At 55.5% G+C, this 20,481-nt stretch overlaps 7 protein-coding genes across 7 annotated transcripts; 3 read left to right on the top strand and 4 right to left on the bottom strand.

Annotated features, from left to right (window-relative positions):
• Positions 1 to 101: 101 nt before the first annotated feature.
• Positions 102 to 2,123, bottom strand: SPBR_08263 (uncharacterized protein; the record flags this gene model as incomplete). Its single annotated transcript, XM_040766501.1, has 1 exon — positions 102 to 2,123. One exon carries the CDS (start codon positions 2,121 to 2,123, stop codon positions 102 to 104), a length of 2,022 nt encoding a protein of 673 aa, XP_040614610.1.
• A 933-nt stretch (positions 2,124 to 3,056) lies between these two features.
• Positions 3,057 to 3,596, bottom strand: SPBR_08724 (GNAT family N-acetyltransferase; the record flags this gene model as incomplete). Its single annotated transcript, XM_040766962.1, has 1 exon — positions 3,057 to 3,596. One exon carries the CDS (start codon positions 3,594 to 3,596, stop codon positions 3,057 to 3,059), a length of 540 nt encoding a protein of 179 aa, XP_040614609.1.
• Positions 3,597 to 4,045: 449 nt separating this feature from the next.
• On the bottom strand, positions 4,046 to 5,344 carry SPBR_08485 (uncharacterized protein; the record flags this gene model as incomplete). The annotated part of the gene is made up of 2 exons (XM_040766723.1): positions 4,046 to 4,217; positions 4,299 to 5,344. The coding sequence occupies 2 exons, from the start codon at positions 5,342 to 5,344 to the stop codon at positions 4,046 to 4,048; spliced, it is 1,218 nt and encodes a 405-aa protein (XP_040614608.1).
• A 1,527-nt stretch (positions 5,345 to 6,871) lies between these two features.
• Positions 6,872 to 10,583, top strand: SPBR_08098 (DNA damage-binding protein 1; the record flags this gene model as incomplete). The annotated part of the gene is made up of 2 exons (XM_040766336.1): positions 6,872 to 6,966; positions 7,028 to 10,583. 2 exons carry the CDS (start codon positions 6,872 to 6,874, stop codon positions 10,581 to 10,583), a joined length of 3,651 nt encoding a protein of 1,216 aa, XP_040614607.1.
• A 642-nt stretch (positions 10,584 to 11,225) lies between these two features.
• On the top strand, positions 11,226 to 12,263 carry SPBR_08570 (ubiquinol-cytochrome c reductase iron-sulfur subunit; the record flags this gene model as incomplete). The annotated part of the gene is made up of 2 exons (XM_040766808.1): positions 11,226 to 11,547; positions 11,842 to 12,263. 2 exons carry the CDS (start codon positions 11,226 to 11,228, stop codon positions 12,261 to 12,263), a joined length of 744 nt encoding a protein of 247 aa, XP_040614606.1.
• Positions 12,264 to 16,529: 4,266 nt separating this feature from the next.
• Positions 16,530 to 17,792, top strand: SPBR_08498 (uncharacterized protein; the record flags this gene model as incomplete). The annotated part of the gene is made up of 1 exon (XM_040766736.1): positions 16,530 to 17,792. The coding sequence occupies one exon, from the start codon at positions 16,530 to 16,532 to the stop codon at positions 17,790 to 17,792; it is 1,263 nt and encodes a 420-aa protein (XP_040614605.1).
• A 964-nt stretch (positions 17,793 to 18,756) lies between these two features.
• Positions 18,757 to 19,302, bottom strand: SPBR_08723 (uncharacterized protein; the record flags this gene model as incomplete). The annotated part of the gene is made up of 1 exon (XM_040766961.1): positions 18,757 to 19,302. One exon carries the CDS (start codon positions 19,300 to 19,302, stop codon positions 18,757 to 18,759), a length of 546 nt encoding a protein of 181 aa, XP_040614604.1.
• Positions 19,303 to 20,481: the final 1,179 nt, after the last annotated feature.

Genomic DNA, 20,481 nt, shown 5'->3' with positions numbered 1-20,481 from the left:
AACGGTCCAATTGTGGTGCCCGATCGTGGCGTGGCAGACACTGGAAGATGGCTGGTGGGTTTCGCAAGCTCACGTGTTCTGCCACTGCCAAAGGACGTGGCTCATTGCCAGCTTCGGCTCAGAAGCCGCTCGTCCGCGTGCCGCTGCTTGTCGTCCTTCGCAATGGCTAGGACCAGCTCCCCGAACAAGCCATTCGCCCAACCGAACCACGGCCGCGTCCAGACTTGAGGCGCCCATGTGTCGATGCTTTCGTGCATAACACCGGTGCCAAATGTCGAGTTGAGCAGCATGTTAAGCTGGAGGGCGACCATCTTGTCGCGGCTGCCGCGATCGCCACCATCAACATCGTGGATGTATGTGGTCAGGGCCGTCACGATCGAAGCCATAGGCCATGCTCGTCCCGGGCCCAAGTGCGGACCGCCCACAGCTGCAAATCCGCTTTTCTCGCCCCAGGCAAAGTAGGGATTGGCCGGACTCAGAGCAAAGCGGCGGGTGTTTGCATAGATCTGTGCGTACTCGTGATGCTGCTTGGCATTGTCAACGCCAACATCATCGCTACCACGGTTGCTCCTCCTATCAACGCCACCGCCTTCTTGTTGTGGGGGGCCGTCGAGGAAGCCGAGAAGAGGGATCGACAGCAGTGACGGAATGTTCGCGTCGTCCATGAGATTGACACTGCCGTAGCCGTCCACCTCGTACGCAAAAATGTCGCCAAATGTGCGGTGCCGGACGACGGCATCCTGTGCGATACCGCCGCGAACGCCTCGGGCGAACTGGCGCATCACGAGCGTCAGGTTCTCGGCTTTGCCCTGCTTGGTGAAGCCGGAGCTTGACGGCAGAGCGGCCAGTTTCTGCATGATGGCTGATGCGCGTTCCAGTGACGAGGCCCACATCATGTTGGCCGGCACCAGGAACTGGAAGATGGTGGCGTCGTCGGACGGCCGGAACGACGTGCGCACCATCCCGTTGGAGACACTCGGGTTGCCGAGGCCGTTGTTGGTGAGTGTCTCCGAGCCGCGGTCGGTCCAACCCGTGAACGTGTACGCGGAGCTGAGGACGTGGCCCTCGGCATCGTACGTGCCCTCGCGCATGGCGCCCGCAGCGTCGACGGCGGCCGTGACCGCGTCGACCCAGTTGTAGCGACCAAAGAAGGCAAGGTCACCCGTCTTTTCAAAGTATGTCGCCGAGATCTGCAAGAAATAGGCGAGCGAGTCGAGCTCCCATTTGCAGTCAAAGACGAGCGTGCGGTCGTACGGAGGGTACGGGTGGTTGTGTGAGTAGGCGGCATTTCTCGTGGGTCGGATGCCGGACTCCCGCGGCGGCTGGAAACTGTGGCAGTAGGGCGAGATCAAGACATGGCGGGCCTGCATGTTGACAAGGCCACGCCAGAGCCGGGCTAGTGTCGGCGTGTTCTCGCTTCCACTGCCACTGTCGTCGGCGACGAGGAGACTGCTGTACGACATCAGCTGGGCTGCCGAGTCGCGTAGCCACATGGCGTCAATGTCGCCGGTGATGATGTACGTGAGCTCCTCGTCTGTCACCGTGTCTTCTTTCGTATCTGGGTCTGTAACGTTGGCGTAACCATACCACTTGATCATGGTATCGAGCGTGTTGGGGAAGGCGTTTTCAAACAGGCGGAACAAATCCGGGTCGTGGATGGTCGTCCGCATCTCGTCGATGAGCGCCTCCAGAGACGACAGGTTGAAGGTCCGGCAGGCCGGCGGAGGACGCACATACGGGAGCTGGTACTTTCCTTTCGACAGTGGTTGTGGCTTGTTGTAGAGGCGCGCCTCGAACTTCATGCAGCCGCCTGGAAATCGGCTGTCATCGGACGGGTTGGACGGCTCGACAATAGGAGTCACCGTGCTGCTGTCAGCGCTATCGCCGCTGAGAATGGAGTCGCTTTCGTCGGCCGTGCTCTCGACAGAACGGAGGGAGGCCAAGTCCTGGCCGCGGTAGTAAAGGACAGTATAACAGAGAACGCTCGTGATTAAAAGGGCGCCGATTCGGGGGACGACGCGCCTACGCCACCGTGGATTGTGCCATCGCGATGAGAGCCAGCTCTGAAAGCCAGGTTTTGAATCTTTCCATGGTCCAGGATGTGCCGAGGCGGAGTCAAACATTGCGGAGAATGGTGTGCAAGCACGTGTCGTTGAGGCTCAGGGCTGCGCGGAGAAAAACGGTAAGGATGTTCAGAAGTGAATATCCATCGCGAATGACATAACGTGCGAAAACGGAAGATGAAGTGAGAGACGATGCTGAAGCAAAAGACAAGCTTTGGGAAAGTCGGGGTTCTTTGAAGGTCATCTACCCCCCCACAGGGAAAGAGCAAATGAGAAGCAGGTGGCTGGCCATCGTTGGAAGCTGAAGTGAAGAACAACGATCGTGTGCCCCGTATACTCCGTAAAAAGGGCGGAGATGCGCCTCCCTGGCCAGCTACTTCGTACGAAATACAGCCAAGACAAATAAATGCAGGGAAAGGCGGGACATCCGCGGAAACGGGTAGTACGACCAAAGTAGGGCGCCACAGGGCATCTGACGTGAATTTCGTATGCCATAGTGAAAGGTGTGCTGACTGCGTGAAATAGGGGAAACTAATCTCGTTGCTTCTGATCCCACTTTTGCAGAAATAAAAAAAGCAATCAAGAGCTCTGTCCATAGCTTTCCGTTTCGAAAACGACTGTTAAAATGCAAAATCCGGGGAAGAAGCTACCCAGAGCGGGCGAACCCAGCAACTGAGGCTTTTGCGGCCTGACCGCTCCGGGTTACCTTTCTTGGTCGAAGACAAGCCTGACGGCCTCCTGATTTGCTGCCGCTGTGAAGGGAAGGGTGTCATCATCTGCTCGGGAAATACTTTCGTAAAAGGCGAGGGATGCTTCTGTCGTACAATGCGGGTTCTTGTTTATGCTGCTTTTCCGGTTGTCAGCCAGAATCAAGGGCACAGCTCATAATATCTCGGTAAACACGAAAAGCCTAGTTAATTCGTATACTTCGTTTGTCAATTGTGGCTCCTTTCATGTCGTTTCTAAACTCCCCTCTTTGATCTACAACGTCTCTCAAGGAAGCGTTCGCCGGTAAAAGACGGTCTCCTGGATGGGCGTCTCATAGTAGGCCGTCGTCTCGGAAAAGCCCAGCTTTGTGTACAGCCGCCGCGCCGCCGTCATGGACTCCAGCGTATCCATGACCACCTCGCCGTACCCGCGGGACACCGCCTCCGCCAAGGCGCGCCGTGCCAATGCTTCGCCGAGACCGGTGCCGCGTGCATCGGATCGGACGTACAGGCGTTTGAGCTCACAGCGCGGGCTGTTTTTGGGTTCACCGGCGGGCAGCGGCCGGAGGGCGACACAGCCAATAGGTTTGACGCCAGGTGCAGTGCTCCGCGCAATCAGGAGCGTGCCGCGCGGCGAGGCATACTTTCCCGGCAGACCGGCAAGCTCTTCGGCAAACGACTGGTAGGCGAGGTCGATGCCGAGGCTGCTGGTGTACTCGACGAAGAGGTCCGCAATGTCCTCGAGATCTTGTTCGGATGTGGCAAACTCGACGCGGAACGGGGAGGATGTTGGTATTGGCATGACGGCGTGCTGTGTGTCAACCATTGTGCTTGAAGCCGGCAAGGAGAGGGCGAGACGGGGGAATCGAACATGAATGACATTGAGTATGGGTCGAAGGATGAAGCCGTTGAAAGGATTCACGGCTTCGGCAATTGTGGCAGGGCCCAGAATTCGAATTACAGAAGGCTTCTAATAGGCTTATTGAGAGCCAACGCCAAGGCCGATCCTTCGCGCAACACGCGGAGATGTATGCATCATTAGGATGCACATGCAAAGCCGCCTCTAACGTGTTTGCAAGACATGATCGGCAATCGACTTACGAGAGGTAAGTCGTACATGCAGTTGTATTTCTTTGTCTACGTTTTTATAGGACCTGCCGTGTAATCTATGTGGTGTATGTCGTGTTTCCAAGTTTCGAACATTAAAGCGACAAAAACAAACACACACAAAACAGAAAAAAAGAAAGACAATATATAGCATACAACAAGATCGAATCACGCCGCTTCAAACAGCTCCCACATCGGCCGCGGTATTAAGATGGGCCCGGCGCCCGACCGGATGGCCTCGTCCCGTAGCGAGACATAGACAACCCGATTTGATGCGTCGATGTTCGTCGACTGTGATGTGAGGCCGTAGTAATCAGACAGCGAGTGTGCAATCCAACGTCTATATTGTTAGTGGGTGGTAGAGAGCGGATAAGGAGGGGAAAGGGGGAGGAGGGGGGGGGAGGGGGCGATGGGGACATACTTGAAAGAGCCGGTTTCGCCGTCGCCAAGTGCATCGAACAAGATGCCGCTGTCGACGGTATTATTGCCCACCTCGCGGTGTACACGCTTCCACGAGGCCTGGGCCTCCTTTTCTACGACTGTGCGCCGGCCGACAAACACGAGTTCATCATCGTCCTCGTCCGAGACAGCATAGGTGTCGCTGGCGGCCGTCGGGTCCGAAGGCATGTCGCTGCCGACGTCGTCTTCGAGGGACGGCGACGCCTCGGCAGCGACCGTCTCCTCGTCGCCCTCCAGCGCCCTCCGCGCAGCCTCGGCGGCGAAGACGTACTGCCGCACGGGCTCCTCGAGCGCGCGCACCCACAGCTTGATGGTCTCGGACTTTTTCACGGCCTGCCGCAGGTCGCGCGTCACCATGCCAAATGTGGGAGACGGCGACGTCGGCTTTGGCGAGCCGGATGCCTTTGCCTTCTTCGAAGCCTTCTTGGGGCTCTTCTTGGACGACGACCGGGGCGACGCAGCCGTGCCCGACTGCTGCGCAACCAGCTGCTGGCGCCGCAGCACGGCCTCCGCCGCGCGCCGCTCGTTGACCATCTCGCGCAGTCCGCGGTCCCAAAACTGGGCCACGTGGTACGGCAGGTTGTAGTGCACCGTGTGCGTCGGGTGCACCTCCCAGTCGCTCGGCAGCGGCGGCTGCGCATTGGGGACGTGCAGCAGACGGTCGTTTTCCCACCGCCGGCGCTGCCGGCTGCCCTCTTTGCCCTTGAGGAGCGCATCACGGTGGCGCTGGCTGTCCCGCTGCGAGTGGCGCCGCTTCATGAGAGTGGCACGGGGCGCCACAGGGCCATCCGACTCGTCGTCTGAGTCGACAATGACAGGGCCTAGGACCAGCTTGCGCTGGCGCGGCTGGACAGGCTCGTCGAGCGGGATCGTGAGCGGCTCACCACCGGTGCCGCGGGCATCCGACGACATGCCGAGTGACTCGAGGATGCTGCGCGTCCATTCTTCCGTGTGCTGGAGCTTCTCCTCCAGTTCGACCGGGGGGCCCCTCTCGAATGCAGTCGCCATAACGAACGACGGTATTATGGGGCGTTTGGTGGGTAGATAAGACCGGCTGATGGTTTCGAGAGACCGTGCGTCGGCGAGACGGCGCGGCGTCGGTCGGATGAGGGATTGAGAATGAAAGAATCAAATAGACGTAAAGATGGCCGTATCGATGCTGTTGACGAAGGAATATTCAAAGCAGGAATGAGAACGACAAGAACGAGCTCGAAAGAAGGTTTCCAAGAAGGGTGCCTGTATCATACTGCTTTCTCGAGTAGGAAGGCGCGGCGCGCACACCCTACGAGGGGGATGAGTGGCATTTAGGGCCCATACTTTAATGGATTTTAGCAGTCTGGCGTGCCCTGTGCGCCCGTTCAGCCCTCCTATTGTTCCATTTCTTCCACTGACTCAGCCGGAATTAGGCACCCTATGGCGCGATACACTCCCACGTGAGTGGAGCACGCTTTGGATTGGTGGAAGTGGTGTTTGGAGACGCTTGAGTGACAGAGCATGTAGCGTCATTCTGAGTGTAGATATGTCTTGGATTTGCACGAGACTTACATTCGTACTAATTTCTCGATACATCTATTTTACTTGGTCTAATTTCATGTTCTGCCCTCGAAACTCTTCTTACAGCGGTAGCTTAAAGGCACGGGTGTTCCCTGCCCTTGCGGCTCGACGATTTAGACTCGTACCAGCTTCTGGATCGCTGGCCTGTCTCTTCTCTTCAAGCTACCTGTTGGCGTATCTATTTTTAAAACAGAGTAATGCGCTGGGTGCTGATGTTATCTGTTCCAGTCAGGTCCGAGCGCGCCGCTCTTGAGATAACTGGGCGTCAGCATCCTGCCCAGAGCACACGAGCAGATCTGTAAGTTGGGGGTAAACACCAGGAAACTCTAGAACGCGTCGTATGCAGAAGAGTGCAATCGTTTCTTTATATAGTGCACTTCTCTTGATTGTTTCACCAGAGTTTGTACCTCACTCTATTATCTCTTTATAGGCGGAATACAACCGGCGTCGAACCTTCCATCCCATGTGTGAGAGTGCTTGTTGCACCCTTACCAGCCTTCTGAGTGGACAATTGCGGGGCGTGCCTGCCACTTTATCTCCCGTCTCCGTCGCGTACTTTTTTTGGCGGGGAAGCTGCTACCGATACCGCGCTTTAACTCCGGCAGCAGCTGCGTTTTAGTGTGATTACGACTTGAACTTCACATCGTCATCCGTGCTTACCATTCGTTTGCTCCATACAACACACAATCTAGACATTGACACATCCAGCCCACCCTCGCTTGTATTAAGCGACCTGTTGATCTTCTTCCTAACCTTTTTTCGTCCCTTTCACGCCCCGTATCGTGTTGTATCGTCGAGCCCTCGTCGTCCGCATAGCCCACCGCCATCCTCTCCTCTCGTCTCCTCTCGTCTCCTCTCGTCTCCTCTCGTCTCTTCTCCGTCTCCTTTTTTCTCCCCTCCTCCCCTCTCGTCTCCTCTCGTCTCTTCTCCGTCTCCTTTTTTCTCCCCTCCTCCCCTCTCCCCTCCTCCTCACGTCTCACCATGGCCTACGTCGCACCAGTGCACCGGCCAAGCAGCATCCGACATGCTCTCCGGATAAAGCTGTTCTCGGCGGAGGAGGACTGTTTAGTAATATCGTAAGTAAACCTCCAAGAGGTGTACTATATACGTGACCTGAGCTGACCGCCGTTCCACCAGACGAGCAAACCGAATTGAGATCTGGCGGTTCACCGAACACGACGACCTGGCCCTCTTCCACTCGCAAAAGATCTACGGCACCGTGGCCATGCTGGAGGCCCTGCGGCCCAAGGACTCCGACACCGAGCTGCTGTTTGTTGGTACCGACCGCTTCGACTACTTTACCCTCGTCTGGGACGATGCCAGGCAAGGCCTCGACACCATTGACAACTTCCACGATGTCGGCGAGAAGCACCTGCGTGACTCCCAGAGCCAAGACCGCTGCATCGTCGACCCCTCCGGACGGTACATGGCCTTGCTTCTCTGGGAGGGCGTCCTGTGCGTGCTACGGCTCAAGTCACGTCGTGACCAGGCCCGCAACATCGACTGGATGGACCAAGTGCGCCTGTCGGAGCTCTTCATCAAAGCGTGCACCTTTCTGTACAGCGAGACGGGCCACCCCAAGATTGCGTTTCTGTACCAGTCTCAGTCTGAACGCCGCGACGCCAAGCTGTCCTCCTACCGTTTGACGTCCGACGACCGCGACGCCGTCGTCTCGCGCTTTGATGCTACCCGCGACCGCGAGATCAATCTCGACCTAGACGACATTGGTGCCGCTCTGCTGATCCCCGTCGAGACGAGTGAAAGCGAGCGCCGCCACAACGTGCGCAAGACCAGCAACAACGCACCGGCTGAGCCACATCTCGGCGGCCTGCTCGTCGTCGGTGAGACGAGTTTGGTGTATATCGACGATACGACGCAGGCGACAAAAACCGTGACCCCTCGTACACCGGCTGTCTATGTCGCCTGGGCGCGCTTTGACAGCACCCACTACTTTTTGGCTGACGACCAGGGTGTACTACGACTGCTCACGATTATCACGGATGGCCAGGTTGTCAAAAAGATTGAGGTCATTCCCATTGGCAAGACGTCCATTGCCTCGTCGTTGGTGTATTATCCGTCTAGAAGCCTGTTGTTTATCGGATCGCATCACGGCGACTCGCAGCTCTACCGCATCAAGTTGACCGACGACAGCACCGACGACGCCATGACAGACGAGCCGGGCAAGTCGGCGACTACTGCCAACGACAAGGCCAGCGGGAAGAAACACGAGTACTGTGAGCTGGTCCAGACCTTTTCTAATATTGGCCCTATACTTGATTTTACCATTATGGACATGGGCAGCCGCGAAGACGGCAAGGCCAACGAGTATGCGTCTGGCCAAGCTCGCATTGTTACTGGGAGCGGCGTAAACAAAGGTGGCAGTCTCCGGTCGGTGCGGAGCGGTGTAGGCCTCGAAGACATTGGCATCTTGGGCGACTTTTCGAATGTACGTGCCCTGTTCCCGCTCCGCAGGCGGCCGACGGCGTCCGGTAAAACGGACACGCTGGTCGTGTCCTTGTTGACCGAGACACGCGTTTTCACCTTTGATGATAAAGGCGAAGTCGAAGAGGTGACCTTCTTCCCAGGCATTCAATTTGACGAGGAGACTCTGTTTGCCGCCCGGGCAAAGGACAATTCTTTTCTCGTTATCACGGCCAGGTCTGTAACGCTGTCAGACGGAAACAACGGCGACACCTTGGCTAGCTGGTCGCCACAAGATGGCAAAGCTATTTCCCTCGCCTCGGCCAACGATCGGTGGGCGTTGCTCTCTATCGAGGGCAAGCTTCTCGTATCGCTCCGCATCGACAAGGGCCTTACACTAGCAGCCGAGAAGGACTTTGGCGACGATCAGATTGCCGCCATCCATGCTGCACCGCAGTTTCTGGATACCGGTGTCGTTGGCACATGGATGGTGGGAACCGTTGCCGTCGTGGATCTTGCGACGCTTCAGCCCACGCAGGCAAGCGTCTCGGTGCGCCAAAAAGAGGACACAGCATCCGTGCCGCGCAGCCTAGCGTTGGCTCAGGTCATGCCGACGCACCTCTCTGGCCCGACGCTGTTTGTCGCCATGGACGACGGTACGGTGGTCACCTTTTCTGTCTCTAAAGAGGATCGTACGCTGCACTCCAAGAAGAGCGTCGTCCTCGGCACCCGCCGTGCCAACCTCTACCCCCTCCCTCAACCGGACGGCACCTACTCCATCTTCGCTACGACCGAGCACCCAAGTCTTATCTATGGCTCCGAAGGCAGAATCGTCTATGCTGCTGTCACGGCGCAGGATGCCAACGTCGTCTGCCCCTTTGACAGCGAAGACTTCCCCGACGCCATCGTTGTGGCCTCCCTTACATCCATCAAAATCGCCCGCCCGGACACCCAGAAGCAGACCCATGTTCAGACCATCCAGATGCACGAGACCATCCGCCGCATTGCCTACTCTCCCGTCGAGAAAGTCTTTGCACTCGGCTGCATCGGCGCCAATGTCGTCAATGGCACCGAGGTGCCGACGTGCTCCATCAAGCTCGTCGACGAGACCATGTTCCGCACCATTGGCCGGCCTCTGCCACTCGATGGCGAGCAGGGCGAGCTGGTGGAGTCTGTCATCCGTGCCGAGCTGCTCGACTCTCAGGGTCAGCCTGCCGAGCGCTTCTTGGTGGGTACGAGCTACGTACCCCAAGCAGCTGTGGACGACGGGGGTAGCCAGGGCCGCGTGATTGTTGTCGGTGTCGACTCTGAGCGGAATCCCTACATTGTTTCGACGCACAGAATGCGCGGACCCTGTCGCCGCCTGGCCGTCCTCGACGGCAAGATTGTGCTGGGTCTCAGCAAGACGGTCATCATCAGCGACTACATTGAAACAAGCAATATGTCGGCCAAGCTAAAGAAGATTGCTTCGTTCCGCGCCGCGACGTTTATTTCTGATCTGGCCGTTTACGGAAACTACATCGCCGTCGGCGACATGATGAAATCGACGACAATCGTGGAGTACATTCCGGCGACACGCGGCAGCAACGACGACGACGATGATAGGGAGAACGATGTGGCCAAGATTGGTGGCACGTCTGCCGGCGCCGACAGCATGGACGTCGACGACAATGATGGGGAGAAAACGGCCACGCCTGCCACGCCCGCCAAGCTCGAAGGCCGCGCGCGCTACTACCAGGCCAGCTGGGTCACAGCCGTCTGCCACATTGAAGGCGAGTCCTGGCTCGAGGCCGATGGTTTTGGCAATCTCTCGGTTCTCGAGCGCAACGCCAACGGCGTCACTGAAGAAGACCGTCGCAAACTGCGCGCCACGTCCGAAATGAACCTAGGCGACATGGTCAATCGCATGCAGCCGATTTCCGTCGAGTCCAACCCCAACGCCATGGTGCATCCCAAGGCCTTCTTGGCGACCGTGGAGGGCGCCCTGTACATGTTCGGCACCGTATCGCCCGCCGCCCAAGATCTTTTGATGCGTCTCCAGGCCAAGCTCGACGCCACCGTCACAGGCCTGGGCAAGACGTCCTTTGCGTCGTACCGCGGATTCCGCAACCAGGAGCGCGAGGCCGCCGAACCAATCCGGTTTATTGACGGCGAGATGCTGGAGCGATTCCTGGATCTGGACGACGAGACACAGAAGGAGGTGGCCCAGGGTCTGGGCCCGAGCGTTGAGGATCTTCGCAGCAGCATCGAAGAGCTCAAGCGTTTGCATTGATCTAGAGACGAGGTACGTTTTTTTTCGGGTTCCTTGACATATTCATTTTTTATCCAATCATAGTTCGCCGTCAGTTAGAAAAAGGAGACGGTGCAGTAGCATGATGTACATATCTACGACAGCGAATTTATCATGATGCATTTTCGTTATTTTGTTCGTCGTTGTCTTTAGGACGACAAAGTGTGGCAGTGTGGCGCGTGCTGTGGCTTGTCAACCTTCGGCCTGGCGGGTGACAGCTCTGGCCTGTTGTCCTTCGGGCAGGATCGGAAATCTGTACCAGCACATGCGACCCACCTGACGGTAGCCAATGGGAGGCCCGCAATTTGCACTTTCAATGCCTGAGGCCAGCGTTGGGCCTCTCCTTACCTGCTGTACGCCGCAATTGGAAACCCTTAGCACTAGCCGGGAAAGCGCCCGCCGCCCGCTGTTTCCCTCTGGTGTGTGCTGTGCCAATTGGGGGAGAGGGAAAAATAAGACTACGGAAAAAACCTCAGGACATGCTCGAAGCTCCCTCTCCCCGTCCCCATTGAATTGAATATCGCCTTACTCCTCGTTCCGCCGCGCACCACTCTCCCACCGGCGACCCTTTCTATCTCATTTTCTTTTTTTTGTCTGTCGCTCCCTCCACCCGACACTGTCACAATGGCCCCTCTCTCGACGGCATCGCGCGTGCTTGCGCGCTCGGCGGCCCAGTGCATCCAGCAGACAACGAAGCCCACGGCCAACACAACAGCACGGCTCGCGGCCGTCGCCTCCTCCAGCTTCAGCACGTCCGTCGCGCGCAACGACGGCTCGGCCGCCACCTTCAAGAGTCCCTTCCGCGGCACGTCCAAGTCCGAACAGGCCCCCGACTTCAGCCACTACCTCTCCAAGAAGAGCGGCAGCGCCAACGCGCTGTTCGGCTACTTCATGGTCGGCACCCTCGGCGCGCTGTCCGCTGCCGGCGCCAAGTCGACTGTCCAGGGTAGGTGCAATCGAATTGGAAGGATAAAGATGGGAAGGAAGATGAGAGCAGGTGTGGTCGATCATTATCCAATATGATGGGCCTGGATGCCGAGGTACCGGATACGAGTGATGCAAAATGGATATGGACCGGACGCTGGAGTGGGATAATGGCGTGGTCCCGGAGTCGGGCCATGGGCCCCGTATCTGAGCGCGACAGGATGATGATGGGGAAGATTGGGAGACGAAACGACAAAATATGTATGGGCCTTTCGCATGTGACGACTGGTTACTGACATGACACCCCGCACTGCAGAGTTCCTCGTCAACATGAGCGCCTCCGCCGACGTCCTGGCCATGGCCAAGGTTGAGGTCGACCTCAACACGATCCCCGAGGGCAAGAACGTCATCATCAAGTGGCGTGGCAAGCCCGTCTTCATCCGCCACCGTACCGAGTCCGAGATCTCCGAGGCCAACGCCGTCAACGTCCAGAGCCTGCGCGACCCCCAGGCCGATTCTGACCGTGTTCAGAAGCCCGAGTGGCTTGTCATGCTGGGTGTGTGCACGCACCTGGGTTGTGTGCCCATCGGCGAGGCCGGTGACTTTGGTGGCTGGTTCTGCCCTTGCCACGGCTCCCACTACGACATCTCTGGCCGTATACGAAAGGGCCCGGCGCCGCTGAACCTGGAGATCCCGGCATACGAGTTCCCCGAGGACGAGAAGCTCGTCATTGGTTGAGCGGTTCGATTGTCCCCCGTAAGAAAGTGATGGGAGCGTGAACCTGAACAGCATATCAAGAAGGGACGAAAACAAAAACAATAGAAAGAAAAACATGCAAAACTACAACCATCCTACACAGAGAAATGTACGAGTACATATTGATACATTGGAAAATGGGAAGACGGTCAGGGGAACGGACTGGCGGAGGAGATGGTCGGTGGTAGACAGTTTGTTGCGTTTCCCTTTTGGCCCCTTTGCTGCTTTATTTTTATATTTGCGGGCGAGCTGAAGAGAGGCACGGAGGACGACAGCAGGAAAGGGTTTGTAGAACAATGCCTTGTCCTTGCCACCTACTTCGCTATCATTTTAAAGCACATATTTTACTTTCTTCACTTTGTCCCTTTTGCTCGGTCTGCGTCACGGATGGCTTCTGCTGTGTGTAATTACCGGTTGGCGGCAGTGGCCCAGTGAGGTAGCATGGTCCGACACCCGAGGCGCCACCAATGTTCACATGACCCATTTGTTGACGATACTTTCCGCCGCTTCAGCTTGCCACATCGTGCCATGAATGAACAAAAAACGAATCGTGGGGTCGGGACGACAGATCGCGACGCGTATAAAACAAAACAAGACGGGAGCAAGATGAGAAGACGAGGGACAAGTGAGGCGATCGAGCGAGTATCAGTTGCTTTGGTCCAGGTAAACGGGCGGTTGGCAGGGCCGAGGACCATGACGATGCAATCACGATCAAGACATGATGCACATCACAATGATGATGCTTGTTTTGGAAACAGAAGAGCAGCGATCCAAGACTTGCAGGAGACGAATGTGGGCAAAGGGGTGCGGAAACAATCAGCGCCGAAACGAGTGAAAGCGTCGAGCTGGGGCAAGGGCCACATGCCCAAGTTAATGACATCCGGGGAACAGAGGACATCGCTGTCCAGACAGTGAGCGAGCATCAAAGGCAACCTTAGTTTTATCATGCTTAATTTTGCCGCATTTTTCTTGGGACTACGACGCAGACCTTGAATCGTTGTGCCTGTGTGCGTTGTCGTCTCGAGTTATTGTCCATATCTGGAGAAGTCGAGGCTTCGTATACTGGGGAATGTCTCGATTTGGATTCCCTTGTTTCCAGTTTCGGAACCTTTGTCCGACTTCGTCGTGTATAAATCGAACTTTGTTGCACACAACAAGATGTGTTTTGGATGGGGTGCGTGGAACATGTCGCATGGACCATGAGCGAGCCACAGCTGGCTGCCATTTGGTACATGGAGTTTCGTGTTAAAGATCGGTCGAAGCAGGATTGCTTTAAAGAGTTGCAATGCTCCGATCATGGCATTGACTTTCTAGGCTCCAGAGCTGGGGAAGCGTGAGCTTGCAGACTGGAAAGAGCAGAAATGGAGACAGAGACCTCGCCGGTTGCGAACGAGAGACAACGGACGAAAATCGGGATTTCGTCTTCGTTTGTCTTGGCCATCTTGACAGTCGATGGCGTTTAGGTCCACCGTCTTTTGTCGAGGTTGTGAAACACGTTTCGCACAATGGGATTTTGCTCATTTGCCATATTGACGACAGGGCCGATTTGTCTCAACTGTTTCCTGGCTGACACACACCTGAGCCCAAAACGCTCATCATCCTTTATAATCTGGAAAAAATGCGTGCCCGGTTTGAGGCATGTCTGGTCGACTCCTCATATATTGCTCTCTGTCTCTGTGATTTCTGGTTGAGATGGATATTGATGCGGTTGCACCCTTACTTTGAACGCATCTTCTCTCGCCAACGTAGAATGCTGTTTTCTGGTAACCTTTTTACAACGGCTTGCTAGCTGCTCATCGATGTTTTGTTTATCGCAAAGCGTGAAGAAACAAAAGTGATCTGGATAGCAAAGCTTGGCACGAGTGAGTGTCGTCAGAAAAGGTACATAAACAAACATTGAACGATACCACGATGCTTCAAGAGGAAATGCGGACAGGCAGCGTGGCGATAATGTATCTGGGCTCCCTTTCCGACTTTAACATTCCTTTCATCTCGCGTTGACTTGCCTCGTCTGATGTCGAAGACATTCCCAGTCAAAGATCTAAGGAGGCGCAACGCCGTAGCGAGGCAGAAACAAGGAGAGTCACATCCACCGGGTTATGTCTCTTGTCGTCTGGGCGGACAGGGAGCAGCGAAATGTACGCATCACAATGGAGGCATGCTAAAGTCTAGTCGACAAATATGAGAGAGGAGGCTATCGGCGGCTAATCCACTGAATGCAGGCTGGGCCGAAGGAGGACGTCACCAGTTGTAGTCGAGCATAAAGTTATCAAGCTTGGCGCGCTATGGTGGTTGTCGTCTCCGTCGTATCATCGCCATGTTAGAAATAAAGAAAAGCAAGGCACAAGACGTCAGAGGTATTCTCCGAAGAGGACAAGATCACGACAAAACAATTAAGGACGAAAATGAAGGAGCGACCGTATTCAGGCACGGCAAGACCGTCCACGGACGCTGACGTTGCCATGGAAGGCGAGAAATGCGCCTTCCCAAATGCATCGACTCGACTGGATCGCTCCTTCCTCTCCGATGCAGCGGTTTAAGGTAGGGGTCAAAGGCATCGAACCCCATTGGTCATATTTAGAATCGACAGAAAGTCAATTGTTTTTCCCACTATGTTCACCCCATTTGCCTTTTTGCCTTCTTGGCGTCCACATCCAATTGCGGGTTTGTGCGGCTCCCGCGCAGTTGAGACGTGCGACGTGCCATCGGCAGTCTGATCGGAGGGCATCCCAGACACATGCGTGGCTGACCGCCCCGTGAGCGTCAAAACAGCCGCGGCGTCGAAAACAGCCGGAGGCAGACTTATTTTCTTCTCACTACAGCTTTACCAAAAACCTGGGGCTGAAAGAACCTTCTTTTCGAGGCACCTGCCCGTGCTGTCATATTGACGTATACTGTGCTCAAGTCAACAAATCGCGGCCTTTCCTCGCGTCAAGGGAGCTTGTCGTCATCCGAGAATTCGTTTGATGCTTTTCCATCGGACGGAGAGGCATTGCTGAGACTCGCCACGATGAGCCGTTGATGCCTCTTTCGCCGGTGGGAATGAGGGCGACTTTGCAACAAAACTCACCTTACAAACAAATGTGGACTTTGCCTATGCAATTCAACGCAGGCCTGCCTTACCCGCAGAGCCTCCCACGCTTCCTGTGGGAAGCCTTCTTAACCTCTTTCAAGCCCCTGCTCACGGACACAACCGTTGCCGCTGCTGCAGGAGTGATAGGCTTCTTTGTCGTACAGCCGTCTTTAACGTCTTCGAACCTCCTTTAACGTCGACTCATCTCACACCCCTGACTAGCCCGGCAGTCTGCTTATTCGATCTGGCTTGGGGCGTGTGTGCTCTGATGGAGAGTAACAATGGGGTGTGAGGAGACCTGGCGAGCATACCACCCAACCCACCACACAGACCAGAACGCCATGGGCTCTCGTTCGAACACGACTGCAAACTGTAAAAGGTGTCTTGTTCCGGACACCGTCCAACCCGATACAGAAAACCTTCTCCTTACGCCCCTGTCCCGTCTGTACCACTCTCAGCATTCTCCCACTCTCCCATTATCTCATTTTCCCAATTCGGGCTTTGGCGATGCGTCCATCATGATCTGCAAAATGACGGAGGGCGTCTAGCGAGGGGTCCTATGATCCATGCTATTGCACGCCTTTTTGTATCGCAGACGCAAATATGAGGCGGGTAGCCGAGTGGGAAGGGGCACGGTTGGAGACAGACCGCCACAATGCCCGTGTTTGAATCCTGCGTCTGTCTCCGTCTCATCAGCTCCGGCCCCTCTCGCCTCTCCACAACCTTGCCGACAGATCTGGTCCGTCGTGATCTGGTCTCTCTGGTCGCCTGTCCCCTGTTCCACCTTATCCCGTCTCGACATTCCTGCCTTTCCCCTGCCAATTTATTATTATTATTATTTTAATTTTTGACAGGTTGACTGATGTGTGTGTTTTTTCTTTGTTGACATGGGCTTTGCCCATTGTTGTCAGATCATCATGCCATACATATAGCTCGCTTCCTCTTCCCACCTTCGAGCCTCTCTCTATTTTGTTCTTCTCTCTTTTTTCTCCAGTCCTACTCAACAACCGCTCTCTTTTCTCACCCAGTGTGCTTTCTTTCTTTTCTACAGTTCTGTGAACTTTTTATCTTCCTTACACTCTTTTTTATAATTTGCTTTTTCAGGCCGGGCCTCTTCACTTCGTTTTTATACACTCTCTTGTTGTTGTAACGCGTTCTTCTACCATCTTTACAAAATGAAGACTACTGGTGCCGTTCTCGCCTTCGCTGGCGCTGCCGCTGCTCGCGACATTTCTCTGTACAAGGCTGTCCTGAAGCGTGAGGTTCCCCAGGAGCACTCGCACCAGAACATCCTCGACGTCGTCAACCCCATCCTGCAGCAGAACAACCCGCTGGCCATCCAGGACGCCGTCTTCGGTCTGCTCGGCAACGCTGCCGCCGCCAAGGGTGCTCCCAATGTCAAGGACCTCGACTGTCTCCAGCAGATCGTTGCCGACCAGGTCTTCACCAATGCCGTCGCCGCTGGTGACGTCAACGGCCAGGTCAACGCCATTCTCTACCGTGCCCTGGAGCGCAACACCGGCTCTGTCGGCCTGGAGTCGGTTCTCTGCACGCAGACCGCCGTCAACCCCGAGATTGCTGCCATCACCCAGCACCAAGACCCTGCCTCGGCTGCTGCCTCGGGCAACAAGCAAATTGCCGTGAACGTCGCCAAGCAGATCGCTGCCGTCGGCGGTGACCCGACCCTGGCCAACGAGGCCGGCACTTTCGCCCCTGGTAAGATTGGCGACCCGACTGCCAAGGGCAACACCTGCGATGATGCCGCCGATACCGCTGGCTGCATCAACTCCCAGAAGCTATTGGTCGCCGACCTGTCGGCTGCTGAGATCAAGACTGCCGTCGCCGGCGTCAAGGTCAAGTCCCGTGCCTCGGCCTCGGTCAACGTCCAGACCTTCACGGGCGCCCTGGGCGGCCCTCCTCCGCCTGTGGTGAGCTCGGATGCCGATCCCAAGCGCCCCTTCTCGGTTGACGGCTCGACCTTTGTCAACCAGGGTGCTGCTCTCCAGCGCTCTTGCTCTGTCCAGCACAACGCCTGCTCCACGGCTGCCAACTCGGGCCAGATTTCGGGCGGCGTTGCCCAGTGCGAGACCCAGCAGTCCGCCTGCGAGGCCGCCTCGGGCGCTGCCAAGCGCGTCAAGAAGCTCCGTCGCGCTGCTCTTGACTTTGGCTCGTGCTCCAACCCCGCCATCAAGTTCGCCGCAGGCCTCGACGGCCGCAAGGAGGAGTCGTTCGCGCCGGTCGACTCGGCTCAGTTCAGCCACGGCTCGGCCCTGAACATCAAGGTCATCTCGGGCTTCATTTGCGGCCAGCTCAGCTCCAACTGCAAGGCTGGCGCGGATGCTGTGTCGGCCTGCAACAGCGCTGCCTCGGCTGCCAACGCCGCCAGCGGCCAGGCTGCGGCGGACGCCTTCAACAGCGCCCTGGGTGTGTCTGCATAAATTTGTGGTCTCTGATTCCTTTGCTGTAGGGCTCATCATTGTCTCTCTTTTATCATCCCACTTATCGACTGTCCTTACTGTAGATGAGGAGGGGGGCTCTTTGGCGGCTTACAACATAGGAAAAACGAAATATCAAATTTTGTATCCAGTACGCTCTACTTTTTTATTTTGGTGATGTTCCAGCGGGTTTATGGGCGATTGGGATTTGGTTGATGACCTTTGTTTATTTTATTATTTTCCTCCTTTCCTATTTCTCTGTTTCCTTACGACGGACGATTTGATCAACACTGTGAGGGTTTTGAAGCCTCTTTTTTCTTTTTCTTTTTACAAGAAAGAAATAAACAGCTCTTCTTTTACATAATAGAGAATACTTCTTTTTTTCTTGCTACTATTCAACAGTTAACATGCTCACCCATACGCAATAGTAACGTGAAATAATGGCAGGTAGCATGCATGATCGGGCGTGACCTATCCGACATGACTTTACGTCCTGCGCACGCTTGAAAGGGCGGGAAGCCAAAGGCGGACGGGAAATGGATGACGAAATAATGCATGCATGCGACCGTGAGACTATGCGCCTTCGTTTAGCCAGAGACACAGGCTTGGCAGTGGAGAAACTGATTGTGAGCGTTGAAGCAATATTGCAAAGTGATATTGAGTTTTCGTTTCGTTCAAAATTATGTACCACAATATTACCAAGTGACAAGACCATTCCTTTCTGGTTTCATGATTTTTGAAATGGTATTTATGGTGCAAAATTAATAATAACCAAAAAAAAAAAAAGAACGCAGCAACTAAATCCGCTCAGAAACGAGGCAAAAATGAGACGCAAATCTCGACAAGAAAACAAATGTAAAGAAAACAAAGAAAATAGAACTGTTTTGTTCTAGTGGTATTCCCAAGAAATAAACAAAATTGAAAATAAAAAGACTATAGGAAGAAGAAGCGCAACCCGTAGTTCCTTTTATTCGGCAAACCCGGCGCAATGGCCGCACAGCTCCCAGTCGGCGCCGGCCGTCTGCCGCCACGACGAGTGCGCCACCATCTCCAGATCCTCAATCTCGTCCCGCTTGTTCGTGCCCTTGCCATCGCCCGACGTCCGCCGCGACACGGTCACGCGGTAGACGGCCGCCACGGCCATGAGGTCGATCTGGACGACCTTGATGTCGTGGAACTTGTACGACAGCAGGGGCGACATGTTGGACAAGGCCTTTTCGACGTTTTCCTTGCCGGCGACGACGTTGGCGAACTTGTCGCCACCGCCCTCGTCGTCATCGGCGGGCGGGACGAGCGGGCTGGTAATGACGCAGTCCTTGGCCATGTAGGCGACGGCCGTGGCGGGCTCGTCGCAGAGGGCGCGCCAGAGCTGGGTGTCCATGGCGCGGCCGGCGGCGACGTTGCGCTGCAGGATGGTGGAGAGGCGGCCTTTGTTGTCAGGACCGATGTCCTGGGTCGACATGTCCTTGAGCTTGTCGTAGCTCTCGTTTGTGAGGCCGAGGACGGTAGGCATTGTGGTGGTTGGTGGTCGTGATGGTTGTGTAGGGGATGGTGATGGTGCGATTCACGTGTGTGTTCTGCGCGGTGGCTTTGGTGTAAGTCGGCCTTGAAAATAATCTGTTCAACGTTGTGCATCGAAAGGAGAAGGTATCGACAGGTCCAGCTTGGGATCAACTCGACTAGGACGGGTCTTTGTTTATATATGCGTATTTAGCTTCATCCCGTTTGTCCTCTTCAGTGTTCCGTCATTTTCAGTCATTCGTTTCCCGTTTTTCGTGTCTCTCGATCGCGTGGCAAATCAGAGATCAGTGCAAGTCCCACACGCACACTTACACGCACACAAAAAGTGGTCGTGTGGAGAGACAGTGTGTCACGTTTGGCAGGGTTTGTTTGCTAGATTGTGTGTGCATAATTTGAGTTGGTGATGTACATATTGGTTCCCACCCATTAATGGTTGACAGTGTTGACGTCAGTGGCTCGCGCGGGCAACCCGTCTAGCCTTCCTGTCCCAGCCTAGCCACCCGGCTGCCCTGTAGCCAACACCCCACAGGCCACGCCTTAGGCCAACACCGAGCCCCCCAGCCCCCTTCCCAGGTCGTCACTGCACTAGGCGTCGACAGCGGTTCCATTTTGAAACAGCAGTCTCTTTAGCCTGCACTAAGGGCCAGTGGGCCATTAAAAGAATAATATAAATAATCAACGCTAAGACGGGATCTCGTCTAAAAAACAAGATTTGTTGCTCAACCCTCCCACTGCAACCCACCCTTGCCCGGCCTCGAGAACCAGGCTGTGATATCATTTATTTCTGCACGCTCCTGTCTGAAGGTAGCCCTCACCCTGGGACAGCGGAACTTGGGCCACTTGGCTCTGGCTTGACCGGTACAAGACAAACAACAGTTCGCTGTTGGCCGTCTTTGGTCTGCTTCACGCACGTAAAGGAAATGAGAGAGGTATAGGCTGTGAGCCTGTTTTGACTGTCAAATGTCTTTGCATCTCCATGTGGGGAGGATTGGGCTGTGTAGACTGAATTGAACAAGATACTGCCTGCAGAGAAAGGCACCGCAGACTCGACGAAGTCAACAAGGCCAAGGCGCTGGCCACACTTTTTAAGACGTGCAACTCGATGTACAAATTTGTGAATGGTGGTGTGTTGGCGTGACGTTCGACGACAGGATGAGCATTGGCTGACGTC

This window comes from Sporothrix brasiliensis, assembly GCF_000820605.1.
Source record: "Sporothrix brasiliensis 5110 chromosome Unknown Cont22, whole genome shotgun sequence".
Classification (NCBI taxonomy): domain Eukaryota; kingdom Fungi; phylum Ascomycota; class Sordariomycetes; order Ophiostomatales; family Ophiostomataceae; genus Sporothrix; species Sporothrix brasiliensis.
This window is presented reverse-complemented; position numbering and strand designations above follow the sequence as displayed.